The 13,454-nt window shown below is 46.1% G+C and overlaps 1 protein-coding gene across 2 annotated transcripts in view; it reads right to left on the bottom strand.

Annotated features, from left to right (window-relative positions):
* LOC147117434 (histone deacetylase 9) overlaps positions 1-13,454 on the bottom strand; it is a 1,471,293-nt gene that overhangs the window by 266,780 nt on the left and 1,191,059 nt on the right. For both annotated transcript variants that reach the window (XM_085988432.1, XM_085988433.1), the window contains 2 exons: positions 6,144-6,199; positions 5,799-5,886 (listed from right to left, as the gene is read on the bottom strand). In XM_085988432.1, the coding sequence (XP_085844558.1) occupies positions 5,799-5,886; positions 6,144-6,199 (144 nt within the window). The remainder of the gene's footprint in view (positions 1-5,798; positions 5,887-6,143; positions 6,200-13,454) is intronic.

The following is a 13,454-nucleotide window of genomic DNA, read 5'->3' as shown; positions in this document are numbered from 1 at the left end:
TGGCACTTAATATTTAGGTACACCTGGTGCTGCGTCTGGCATGCTCTTCTACACTCCTCATTGAACCAGGGTTGCTCCCCAGGCTTGATGGTAATGGTAGAGTGAGGGATATGCCGAGCCATGAGGTTACAGATTGTGGTGGAATACAATTCTGCTGCTGCTGATGGCCCACAGTGCCTCATGAATGCCCAGTTTTGAGCTGCTAGATCTGTTCTGAATCTATCCCATTTAGCATGGTGGTAGTGCCACCACAATACGTGTCCTCAGTGTGAAGACGGGACTTCATTACTGCAACAATACTGTCATGGACAGATGCATTTGCGACAGTTAGATTGGTGAGGACGAGGTAAAGTCATTTTTTCCATCGTGTTGGTTCTCTCACCACCTGCTGCAGGCCCACTCTGGCAGCTATGTCCTTCAGGACTCAGCCAGCAGTGGTGCTACCGAGCCACTCTTGGTAATGGACAGTGAAGTCCCCCACCCAGAGTACATTCTGTGCCCTTGCTACGCTCAGTGCTTCTTCCACTGTGGGACAGCTCTCCCAATTTTGGCACAAGTCCCCAGATGCTAGTGAGGAGGACTTTGCAAGGTCGACTGGGTTGGCTGTGCCTTTGTTGTGTCCGAAGCCGGTGCCTAGGTCGATACCAGGTGATCCATCCGGTTTTATTCTTATTTTTCCTGTAGCAGTTTGTTACAACTGAGTGTCTTGCTAGGCCATTTCAGAGGGCAGTTAAGAGTCAACCACAATGCTGTGGGTCTAGAGTCACATATAGGGCAGGCCAGGTAAGGACGACAGATTTCCTTACCTAAAGGACATTAGTGAACCAGATGGGTTTTTACAACAATCCGATAGTTTCACTGATACTAGCTTATTATTCCAGATTTATTTTAATTTAAATTCCACAGCTGCCATGGTGGGATTTGAACTCCATCTCTGGATTAATAGTCCAGTAACATAACCACTATGCTACCGTACCCTACCTGTTGCAGCAAGTTTCTGCCCAACACTCTGGCAGAGGCAAGGGACACCATCTCCAGTTTACAAACAACCCTGGGCCAGAAGGTCAGCTGGGTGCAGAAGGGCATCTCTGTGGTGAGTGGTTGTCAGATGCCTGCTAATTCGAAAGCTTAAGCCATTGTTTATAAACTGAGGAAATCTATTCCCAATGTTGGGGTAGAGCGGGGTTGACTGGGGGGAATTTTGCTCTGCATCCAGCTGTGAGATATTGGAAGTGCTTGATACTGATGTTGGGTGCAAAATAATGGAACAATCTTCCATTTGCTAGCACTGATACACTTCAGTTTGATAAAGACAAAATTAACCAAAACATAAATGCTTTAAAGAATTACTAATCTATTGGAATAGTCCGTGTATAATGTATAATGGGGGTGAAATTGGTCTATGCCGGTAGTGCAAAACAGGCTCATAGCGAATCGGCAGCCTGTTTTACACTGCGCCTGAAACCAGGAGCAATGTAAACGGGCTGCCGATTCGTTATGTTTTGCGCCACTGCCATGGGCCAATTTCATCTCTAATATTTGCTTCATTTGGGGGCATATTAATAGGAACACCAATATGCACAGTAATGCAACACTGTGAGCTCTATTCAGGAGTTCTACAAGGAAAAACCAGGTCTAAATTGCAGAACTAATAAAATACAATGGGGGCTAAATTGGATACCCCCGAAAACGGGCGTGGGGATGCACGAATTAAGCTGCACTCGTTGATTGAAATGCAAGCAGCATGCCAGCTTTGTGCTGCCTGCTCATTTGAATGGTTTCAGCGTCCAGCCAGCACTAACCGTGCTGTTCATTGGTTGGACGCATCAGCAGGGGGCCAATATTGTAACTTGCTAGCAACAGTTAAAGCTAACCTGCACTGCTTAAAATTAGCCTGCAGCTCTTAAAGGGGAGGTGCATTGTGTCTGGAGCTGGTGCTGGGAGTCGTGCAGGAAGTGAATCTGACCTGGGAAACAGTGAGGAATGGCACAACATGGGATAGAACAGGCTCCAAGGTTTTTGGGCACTGCTCTGAAGGCCTTGGTGGAGGAGTTAGAAAGTTGGAGAGATGTCCTATATCTGCAGGGGGCCAGGAGGCCTTCCAGACACACACTCAAAAGGCAGTGGGAGTAGATAGCCGTGGAGGGCAATGCCAGGAGTCTAGCACCAAGGACTTGGATGCAGTGGTGCAAGAAGTTCAGTGACCTCACACGAGTGGTCAAGGTCAGTGAATGCATCTTCAAATGCCATATCCTACCAACTGCACCACAAGCCTCAGACACTCCTCAATTCACCACACCACCATCACTCACCTACCAACAATCACATCAATTGGGATTCAGGCCTAACATTCATATGCTTCACCTCACACTCACACAGATAGCATTGCTGCAAGCCTCACACCAACATCACACAGCTTGCAAAAACTGCCAGCTATTTAACCATGACAGCCACATTACCCAAACAGATTGCACGGCACTCACTGGTACACTTCCCTCTCTCTTGCAGGACAAGGTGGTGCACAACTGGAGGCAGCGGGGGCTACCCATAGGGGGACAGGCCTCCCTGCATGACCTAACCCCCATGGAGAAGTCGGTGCTAGACAGTATTGGAAAGTCAATTGATGAGGCCGTGGTCAGTAGCGGAGTTGAAAACATTGAAGATGACGGTATCCTCATACCTAATCCTCCTTTTCATATTCCACTTCCTCATCATCCTAAAATCTCTTCTGACTTACAAACTGCAGATGGTGTAAGCATGCACCTCTTGCATTCCCCCCTCCGCTTCACCACGGCACTATCCTTGTGCCTTTCTCATTTCCGAGACACAAGAAATCCAACCTGGCCAGGCAATGGTGGAAAAGGAAGAGGAGAGTGATGAAGAAGAAGAAACCCCATCACTCGATCTGACACGCACAGACACCAGCTCAGATACTGGCGCTGCGCAGACTTTAGAGGGCAGCTTAGAATCGGGATCTGCACTTGGTGAGTCACTGGGCATGAGTGGGCTGCTGCCAGGACAGGGAGAAAAGGTAGCGCAGGTGCCAGCTCCCCAGAGGGTAAGGTCGCACATGGGTTCTGTTGCACAGGCCTCAGATGAGGACTTTGATGGACAGCCTACAGAAGAAGGCTGATGGGTATGCACAACAAAATGCTTGATGCATTGGGAGGCCTTGCCAGAAAGCCTGCGTTCAATGTCAAGGAGCATGGAGGAGTCCAACACCAACTTGGCACAAGGCTTTGCGCAGGGCTTGGAGCCCATCCTTTCCAGCATGTAAGTGGTGGCCAACTCCGTTTGCACACTTCTGAACCCAACCATGTGCAGCATCTCATGGCCGATATCACAACTTCCATTGCAGCACAAGCAGCAGCCACCCAATGCCTGAGTGCTGCAGTGGAAGCTCAGGCTGCTGTCATGCACGGTCAGCTTGCTGCCATGCAAGCTCAGACTGCTGCCATCATGGCTGTGGATACCAGTGGTCAAAGGGGCTTGCAGGGTGTGTCAGCTGTCCAGCAGTCTGTCCTTCAACAGATTACTAGGATTGCTAAGGCGCCGTCCTGGGGTATGGCATAAATACAAGAGCAGGTCAGAGGCTGGGTATCCTGCAGCAATTGTCTCACCTCCTGACTTCCCAAAGCCTTTCCACCATCTACAAGCATAAGTAAGGAGTGTGATGGAATACTCTCCACTTGCCTGAATGAGTGCAGCTCCAACAACACTCAAGATGCTCGGCACCATCCAGGACAAAGCAGCCTATCCACCACCTTAAACATTCACTCCCTCCACCACCAACATACCGTGGCTGCAGTGTGTACAAGATGCACTGCAGCAACTCGCCAAGGCTTCTTCGACAGCACTTCCCAAACCTGCGACCCAAACATATGGATCACTAAGATGATTCCAGGGATATGGAGCTTTAGTTATGGAGAGAAACTGAGGCTCTTTTCATTAGAGCAAAGAATATTCAGAGGAGATCTGCTAGACGTTTTCAGAATTATGAAGGGTTTGATAAGATAATCAGGAAAAACTATTCCTCTGGCCAGTGAATTAGTAGATAGATGGCATTATTCTATACATTACCCCAGGTAGCTCCAAGCCTCTCCAACAGTTCAACACATGAACAATGAATACATGTAGAGAAATGAAGGGAGAGACTCAGAGAATTGTTTGTACATAGAGTATTCCATGTCTGTAGTGGCGCTTCGTTTCATGACTCTTACAATGTCCTAACAATGCTTTATCAGAAGCAATGGTGGAGGCAGAATTCATAATAGCTTTTAAAAAGAAAGTGGCTAAATATTTGAAAAAAAAAAGCTTAAAAGTGTATGTGAAAAGAGCAGAGGGATGGGACTAAGTGCATAGCTCTTTCAGAAACCTTGCATAGACACAATGGGCTGAATGACCTCTTTCTGTACTGTGAAATGTTATTACTGTATGATTTGATGCACTAACCAGAGCTATTATCTCAGCTTTCATATTGATTTAGTTTGAAACACTTTGAAAGCTGTTCCTAAGATTAGATTTTAATTACAATCTTAAGCAATGTTCATCCATGGGAAAACTAAGGGCCTCCTGAGTTTATTTGTGAAAAGAGGGTGAATCAGAAATTCTTCCAAAATGTCATTGGTTTTGTGACAGTGTTTGTAGTGTTTATACATGCGAATAAATACTATTGTCGTGCAAAAATCTTGAAGATACTGCTCTGGTGAAATTATTAATAATTATTAATTGATGCATATTTTCAGCTAATAAACCATCCCTTATTTATTCAGCCAACAGTACTAGGCCAGGGATGCAAAGTTCTCCTCCTCTTTCCTGATAATGTAACTTAACATCAATGCCAAAAGAACAGCTGTTCCTATGCCAGTAAAATGCTTTTTTTTAAACAATGTCTTCTTTTTGTGATTTTCAAAAATTCATTCATTGGATGTGGGCATCATTGGCATGGCCATCCCTAATTGCCCTTGAGAAGGTGGTGAGCCGCCATTTCAAAAGGCAGTTACGAGTCAACCACATTGCTGTGTGTCTGGAGTCACATATAGGCCAGACCAGGTAAGGATGGCAGATTTCCTTCCCTAAAGGACATTAGCAAACCAGATTGTTTTTTATGACAATCCAGTAGTTTCATGGTCACCATTACTGATACTCGTTTTTATTTCAAATTTATTTAATTAACTGAATTTAAATTCCCCAGCTGCTGTGGCAGGATTTGAATGTTAGAGTATTAGTCCAGGCCTCTGGATTACTAATCCAGTAACATAACCACTATGCTACCGTACCCCAATTATGGGGTACAATTGATTTGTCTTCACCTCCATTTGAGTCTCTTTGGGTTACAGCTCCTATCTACTCCTAAGCCTTCGATGATACCACTCTGAAATTTGGCAGTCATATGAGAGCAAGCTAGGGTTGACTCTCCCATTGATTTTACCAACCATCTGGCTGGTCTCCATTCTGTGCTCTCCTACAGTGAAGCATCTCAGCTCAGGAATTCATTGCATGAGGATGGTGCACGTGACACTGTAATAGGGCATTGGGTTGCTAATGGCCAATGTGCTGCACCACTATGCAATATTTTTGTTCTTACACTGAGTAAAATAATATCAGTAGCTCTCAAACAATTGTGTAATTGAGACTAAAAAAGTCTAGCAAATTTGAAACTTGTCTCCTTTTTAAAGGACTATTAAGATGACAGTCATCTATATCTGGATATAGCAAAGGGCAATATCTAAAATAATCAAATATATCATTCATAAAATATCTCTGTGTATTGTGCCTTGAATATTAAGTATACATACCCAGTCCACGATTAATATCTTGCCTATATTTAGCTTTTGCTTCAAGTACTTGGCAGTAATTGCCACAGAATTAAAGAAGCAGAACCCCCTGAGGAATAGAGAAAAGAGAGAAATAAAAAGGCAAGTCTGTCAGGAAAATGGTTATAAATAATGATCTGGGGCATTTTTTAAAATGCTATATGATCTCTGTGGCCATAAATCTGCTTCTGGGAGTACCTAGAAAGCTTTTCCTTTTGGGTTTTACAGCCATCTGTTAATAATTAGAGTGTTGTAGAGGCCAGAGCTATGCAGGTGACTGGCAGTAACCCCAGCACTGTTAAAACAGGCAATGCCTCTGGTACTTACATGGCAGTGGACTCTTCGGCGTGATGGCCAGGGGGTCTGACAACAGCAAATCCATTCTATAAAACAGAAAATAAATACTGGTTTAATCTAATGACAGATTTCCGTGGGCTTTGAAGAGTTTATTTATTTTTGTTTTAGTGCACGTAAATCGAAGGTTGACTGTGATGGAATAAACAGAACATTTTTCTATTTGGCATTTACAAAGTTCTCAGCAGTCCATGGAACTAGTACACTGCCATCCCTACGCCAACTAAAGTAGAAAATTAACACCCCTCGCACAACAATGACTTTATATGCAATTGAAGGGAACCAGACCCACCAAAAAGAAAAAAAAGAACATTGTCATTATGGGATAAGTTTATTTTCAGTGCACTGTGCAAAGTGTTTCATTATAAACAGGTTTAAGATTCTGTTATAATAAAAGCACAGAGAAAATCTGGTCCCTATTTTGTAACAATCTACCATTTAAAAGAGATCACAGTGCAACAATGACCTGGACTCTTATAGCACTTTTTACATACAAAATGCCCCAAGGCACTTTACTGAGTAAAGAAAGAGGAAGGGAACACCAAGCTGGGGAAGAGAGAGTTTAGCAGGATGACTGAAGGCTTTCGAAGAACAATGAGTACAGAGAAGGTTTCTAAAGGAGAAGAGAGAAGTAAAGGGGCTTGGGAGGGTTTTCTAGAAGGCAGGGTTTAGGCGGCTGAAAACTCGGCTAAAAATTGTGGTATGAAGGGAGGGACTTAATGAAATGAAAATCATATAGATTCTATAATGGGTGGGCAATCCACTCCTCCAGATTATCAGCCATGAGGTGAAGACAAGAAATTATCCCACTGAATTTTGAGGTGACTAAACCACAGATGAAGGTTTCAGTGGTACAGGGGCTAAGGTAGGAGCAGAGGTAGGCAATGTTGTACCTGTAGTGTATGTACACGTCTACCTTTAAGAGAACTATTGTATGTAACCGTTCACCTTTAAGAGAACTATTTTAGGTGTGGCACTACTTTGTTTGGCTTCTGTATACGGTAATACCGACGGTGACCACACCAGTATATAAGTGTTGTGCCAGGAGTTATTGGGCAGATTCGCCCTGACCTTCGAATAGTAAAGTCCTGTTTTAAGTTACTCTTGGAGTCTGTGTATTAATTAACTAAACAACCCACAGACTTTACAGTGGCGACGAGTCCGATCGTACCCTGCGGCAACAATAATTCCGAAGCAGTTAACGAGCGTCGAGAAGAGGCAACCGCCCTCGTCATTCTGCTGGGAGAAAACTCGAGTCTGCAGAGCTGGACAGGAGGAAGAATTCAGAGACAGAGACTTCCATCAGCAACAGGCACTGACTGTCCCTTCTGCCACGGTGAGGAGTGAGCCGATCAGCACGAGAAGCAAGGCGGCCACGGTGACTGTGAGTAAGGGAAAAGTAAAAAGAATAACCGGAGGATAAGGGCGGTGCACTCGACCACGGTCGAGGGGGAAAGGAGCCGGACAGAAGTCGGGCCCAGAGGCGCTGAGACTGGGGCAGCGTGGAGCAAGGAAGCCGTGGTACAGACAGGCTGGGGACGCAACGGCGTCGTGAGACAGCTAGACCGCGACCGGCGAAAAAGGCCGGGCAGCGACCGAAGCCACGAAGCGCTGCGACCGGGAGCGTAGGCACGGGAAGATATAAAAACTCAGCCGCAGCCGGGGAGGGAAGCACCGGACTGCGAGACGGCTGGGAGAGGCATTTGGGAGCCGAGCGAGCGGGAGAGGCAGAGCCGACCAAGGGAGACTGCGCGAGAGCCAGTCTAGCAGCTGAAACTGTTCTCCGTCAACGGGGTGTACCCAGCGCCGGTAGAGCCGAGAGAGCGGGAGAGAGACCGAGCCCGAGCAAGGGGAACTGAGCGAGAGCCAGCCCAGCGGCTGAACCTGTTCGCCGTCAACGGGGTGTACCCAGCGCCGGTTGCCTTGCCGAGAAAAGGGAAAGCACTGAAGCCGACGCGCAGGCTGTGAATCTGAAAGCCAGCGGTCGTCGCCTGTGGGGGAAAGTGTACCCCTCCCACTAGGGAAGAAACGCGGGAAGCCGCCATTAGGCGGGGAAGAAGACAGAAGCGGGAAACCGCCATTGAAGTGGGCGGGGAGAGAAGATAAGCGCGGCAAACCGCCATTTTCGCGGGAAAACCGCCATCTTAGAAAAAAAAATAAGTTAAAGAAATAATTCGGGGTGTTATCAGAAAGAGAGGAAGATGCCTAAGCGTGGTAACATCAACGATTTTAATGCCGAGGTAGAAGACTGGGCCACGTACGTGGAACGCATCGAGATCTATTGTGAGGCCAATAAAATAGAAGAAGATGACAAAGCTATAACCTTGCTAAACTCGATGGGCGCGAAGACATACGGGCTCTTGAAGCATCTACTATCACCAGCTAAACCAGCGGATCAGACTTTCGATGATATTGTGGCTGTTCTGAAGGATCACTTGAACCCCACACCGTTGATGTTGGCGGAACGATTCAAATTCTATGCGAGAACGCAATGGAAAGACGAAAGCAACGCAGAATACTTGGTCGAACTGCATAGACTAGCGAAATACTGCCAGTTTGGAGGGAATCTGACAGAGGCATTGCGAGACAAGTTCGTGTGCGGGTTGGCAAAGGAAGGAACGCAAAAGCGACTACTCGAAGAGAACGACCTTACACTTGACAGGGCTGTCCTTATTGCAGCATCGCACGAAGCCGCAGCGAAGGGAACTGCGGAAATGCAGCTAAAGACAGCAGCACTAAGTGTGGATCAAATTACCTCGACAACAACAAAATGCTATCGTTGTGGGAAGACAACACACGACCAGAACCAATGCTGGTTTAAGAACCAGGAATGTAGGAAATGTGGCAAACTGGGTCACATAGCTAAGGTATGCCGGTCAGGGAAGAAGACCAACAACCAAAGGACCAACAACCAAAGGAAGCCATCACAGGAAAAGTACAACAAGGTACACAAGGTGGCTGAGAAGAGTTCAGACGAACAGAATTCAGACTCAGACCCAAACGGCCAGGAGCTGGGTAGTCTGAGAATTCACAATGTGAGTAAGGAAGCTGACCTACAAACTATCTGGGTCATGCTAAAAATAGCTGGAATCCAAGTGAAAATGGAGTTGGACACTGGATCAGCTCTATCAGTCATAAATCGAAGGGATTACCACCGGCTATTCTCACATATACCCTTAAGAGATACCAAGTTCGTATTGCAGACATACACGGGGCATAAAGTATACCCCATGGGAAAGATAAGAGTCAAAGTGAGAGATAGGGGTAAAGAACACCCAAGAATGAACTTATACGTACTACATGAGGGAGGACCACCACTTCTAGGACGGGAGTGGATCAAGAAAATAGACATGGAATGGCACTATCTAAAAGCCATAACGAGTGAGGACTCGGTGCAGACAATCAGCTCAGATTCTGAAACGGATGACGATAAGACCAACCCAAATATGAAAGACAAGGCTGAAATGGACTTGCCGACGAAGGTTGGAAAAACGAAGGCATGCATAAAGGCTTATGCTCCAGAGAAGAACAAAGTTTCAGAACAGAACTCCACCGAACAATGACAACATCGTTTGACAGAAAATTCTGAGCCTGTTCAAGTTACGGACATATCCATGACGGAAGAACACCGAGCTCGGACTCAAACTTATTTCAAATTACGACAACAATTAGAACAATTGAGTTACCGTCTCGTACAAGAGATGAAAACAATGAAAAAGTTCTATGACACCGAATGGGAGAATCTGGAAAGACAACAGAAGCAGCTAGCTCAAGCAGAGAGCGACCATAGAGCCATCGTGACCAATTACCGATCACATCTCCCTTATGCTGTTCAGGAGTTAGAATATTTGCAGGAAGAAGCAAATGAAGAGGAATCTTCAGGAAGCCAGGATTTTATTCCAGTTCTTCTCTACGACTCCTTACAAGCAGAGTGTGAGGAGTTGAAAGAACAGTATGAACAGGCCCAGGCTACAATTCTGGAAGGGGTCAACTCGGCAACCTCCGAAAAGCTAGTTTCAGTGGAAGCATATGAGCAACTGAAGGTTGAACATGAGCAAGAAGTCCAAAGGCTGCAGGAAATTCTTGATGAGCTCAAGGCCAAGACAGACTCATCGGTAGAAGTTCCATCCATAGATGAGAAATTAGAGGTGAAAGACATGGCAGAACATGAAAGACAAGATGTACAAGAACTCATAAAAAAATTAAAGGAAACCCAAGACAAATATGGGGCGGCAATGACCGAGATTCAACAACTTGAAGAACAGATTCAACTGGGAATCCGTTCAGTGGAAGAAAAGGGAACTGTAAGAAACACAGAGACTGTAAGAATGGCCTCTGAACATGAGCTAGAGAGCATCAAGGCGCAACTTCTCCGAGCGCTGGAAGCCAAAGTACAAGAGGAAAAGAAGGTGAAAGCATTGGAGGAAAAGGTGGATGAAATGGAGAAGACTCTGACCCACAGTGTTCCCGTGGAAGAGTTAATGGCCAGCCAACTCCTTCATATGCTGAAGGACAAGACTCTACAATGGGAACAATCTGAACACGAGCTTCAATCTTCAAAGGGAAGGAGTTCGGAGCTCTCAAAAGTTATGGAAATAGCTGAGGTTGCAACACAGATTTTACAGGGATGCCAAAAGTACGCTGAATCACGTCAATGTGAACAGCAGAATGTTGAAACAGCTGCTCCAGTAGAAGGATTGAATAGCCTGATCAATCAATCCCCGAGGGAAGGGGAAGTATTGAAATCACAAACGAGGTCATTAGTGAAGGATTTGCAGGAAACCCAGGAAGAGCGGGATGAATATGAACGCATGAAGAAGTCTCTTCAGGAAAGATGTCTAGGGAGGGAACAACAGTCGGCTAACGTCCAGTTGGGTACGGAAGAAGTAGCAGGCCCTCTCGCTAGACTAGCTCAGGACGACACCGAATATTACCATGACCTGTTGAGTGACACGGAATATTACGATGACTTGGTCTGCCCAGCTTGTGATGAAAACTCCCAAAGTGCAGAAATCAGGATGAAGCACTTAAAGTCTAAGGAACATAGGGAGATGGTGGCGCTACAGCTGGCAGCGGATAAGGGAGCCCCGAGAGTATCCAAGAAGCAGAAAAGAAAAAGACGAAGCAGAAGATGATAACCATCTAAATCATTATCACTTCTATCAGATCATGCACGTGGGCCCCACGAAGGGGGCCAAATCAGTTGGAAAGTAGGAAAAATTACCAAGGCAGTCCAGCTGTTTGTAAAAGTCAGCACTGCTGGTTCAGCAGGACGGAAGTTCAAGCTGTTAAGCCAAGGGAAAGACTATTGGATGAGTCACGCTAGAAATGTGAACCGGCTACACCACAGAGATGTTGTTCGGACCGAGTCAAGACCAGAGACTGAATCTGTGAACTGTTCCCGCAGAGACTGAATCTGTGAACTGTTTCCTGCAGAGACTATATCTGTGAATTGTTTTACATGAAGTTGATTATATGTTATGTTTAATGGGGAATAAGTATGTTGTAAGCTAAAAAGGGAGGATTGTAGTGTATGTACCCGTCTACCTTTAAGAGAACTATTGTATGTAACCGTTCACCTTTAAGAGAACTATTTTAGGTGTGGCACTACTTTGTTTGGCTTCTGTATACGGTAATACCGACGGTGACCACACCAGTATATAAGTGTTGTGTCAGGAGTTATTGGGCAGATTCGCCCTGACCTTCGAATAGTAAAGTCCTGTTTTAAGTTACTCTTGGAGTCTGTGTATTAATTAACTAAACAACCCACAGACTTTACAGTACCGAAGGCAAAAACAGTCCTGGTGTTGGAGAGAATGAGAGTTTGAAGCTCAGCTCAGGGTCAAACAGAATGCCAAGGTTTCTCAAGGTCTTGTTCAGCCTGAGCGAGTGGACAGGCAGCGGGATAAAGCCATTGGCAAGTGAGGAGAAATGTGATAGGCATCAAGATGGCTTTGGTCTTCCCAATGTTCAGCTGCAGCAAGTTGTATCTCATCCACGACTTGATGTCAGGAAGGCAGTCTGACACCACAGAGGTGGTTGTGGTGTTAAGAGAAGTGGTGGAGAGGTAGAGATGGGTGTCATCCGCATACATAGGGGGGACAATTTTAACTCAGGTGCGGGGAATTGTCGGGTTCCCTGAATTTAGTGTTTCCCACACGAATCTAAGTGGGTCTGTGAGACTGATGCAATTTTAACTCAATTGGCCAATTGATTTGAAAGTGTGGGAACCCTTGGCAATTGAGTATTTCCAGTCAGAAAGTCGCAGAATATGACATAATCATTGCTGCTGCTTTTAAGGTCCACAGCAAGCCTTGCATCTTCTGCAGGCTTCCAAGCTTTACCATTAAGATGGCACAGGAGCCTACAGGAGCAATGGCCAGCGGGAGGCCAAGAGCTGCCCCAAAATTTGATGAGGCTTCACTCCAGGCATTACTGGATGGTGCTAGGGCCCACAGGGAGGTCCTGTTCCCTTCTTCAGGGAGGAAGAGGCCTCCCAGTCAGACCAAGGCTGTGTGGCTACAGGTGGCTGGGGAAGTCAACTCCTTGGGGCTCACACCTGGATGCATTGCAGGAAAAGATTCCATGAACTTCATCGCACTGGAAAAGTAAGTATGAAGTTTCCATCACCCTCAATCTGATCCCCATTGCCTTTCCTCACAAGCACTCAGCTTTAGCAATGTCTTCCTCCACATCCCACTTGACACTCACATCCATGCACCCTTACCCATTCCCTCTCTCTCTATGCTCACATTCACCTAACTATTCGACCATGCAGCCCTCACACTCGCACTCACTCTGATGCTTTGAACCCAACTGACAACACACAGGGAGGGCTCTTGGTCTTGCAACCTCACTCCATCTTTGTCTCCTTCTAAGTATCTATGCTATGCAATCTCTGCACTCACTCCTTCATTCTCACTCAACCTCCACTTGTCTCCCTCATTGCAGGAAAAGAGAGCTCACAACAGGAGAGAGCGAGCCAGGACAGGAGGAGGACCACCCTCATTAGCCCAGCTCACCCCCTGGGAGGAAGCCGTTCTGGAGATTGTCAGGGCTGACAGAGATGCAGAAGCTGGGGAAGGAGAGACCGATGCATCCCCGCAAGCTGGTGACAGAATAATTTTCCATCTCTCTCATTGGCATTGCATGAGTCGCTGATAATGATTCTGAAGCTACATCAAATGGACTTATGATCATCTGCAAAATGCAATGTGCATGTAACCTTGGCATCACATCTCTAACTTTTTCCTTGACTCCCCCACAGGACCATCGAGAGCCCCC

Source organism: Somniosus microcephalus, chromosome 5, assembly GCF_052327205.1.
Source record: "Somniosus microcephalus isolate GS21.2 chromosome 5, FLI_Smic_1.0, whole genome shotgun sequence".
Lineage (NCBI taxonomy): Eukaryota > Metazoa > Chordata > Chondrichthyes > Squaliformes > Somniosidae > Somniosus > Somniosus microcephalus.
Note: the sequence above shows the minus strand (reverse complement) of the source record. Positions and strands in the feature narration are given on the sequence as shown.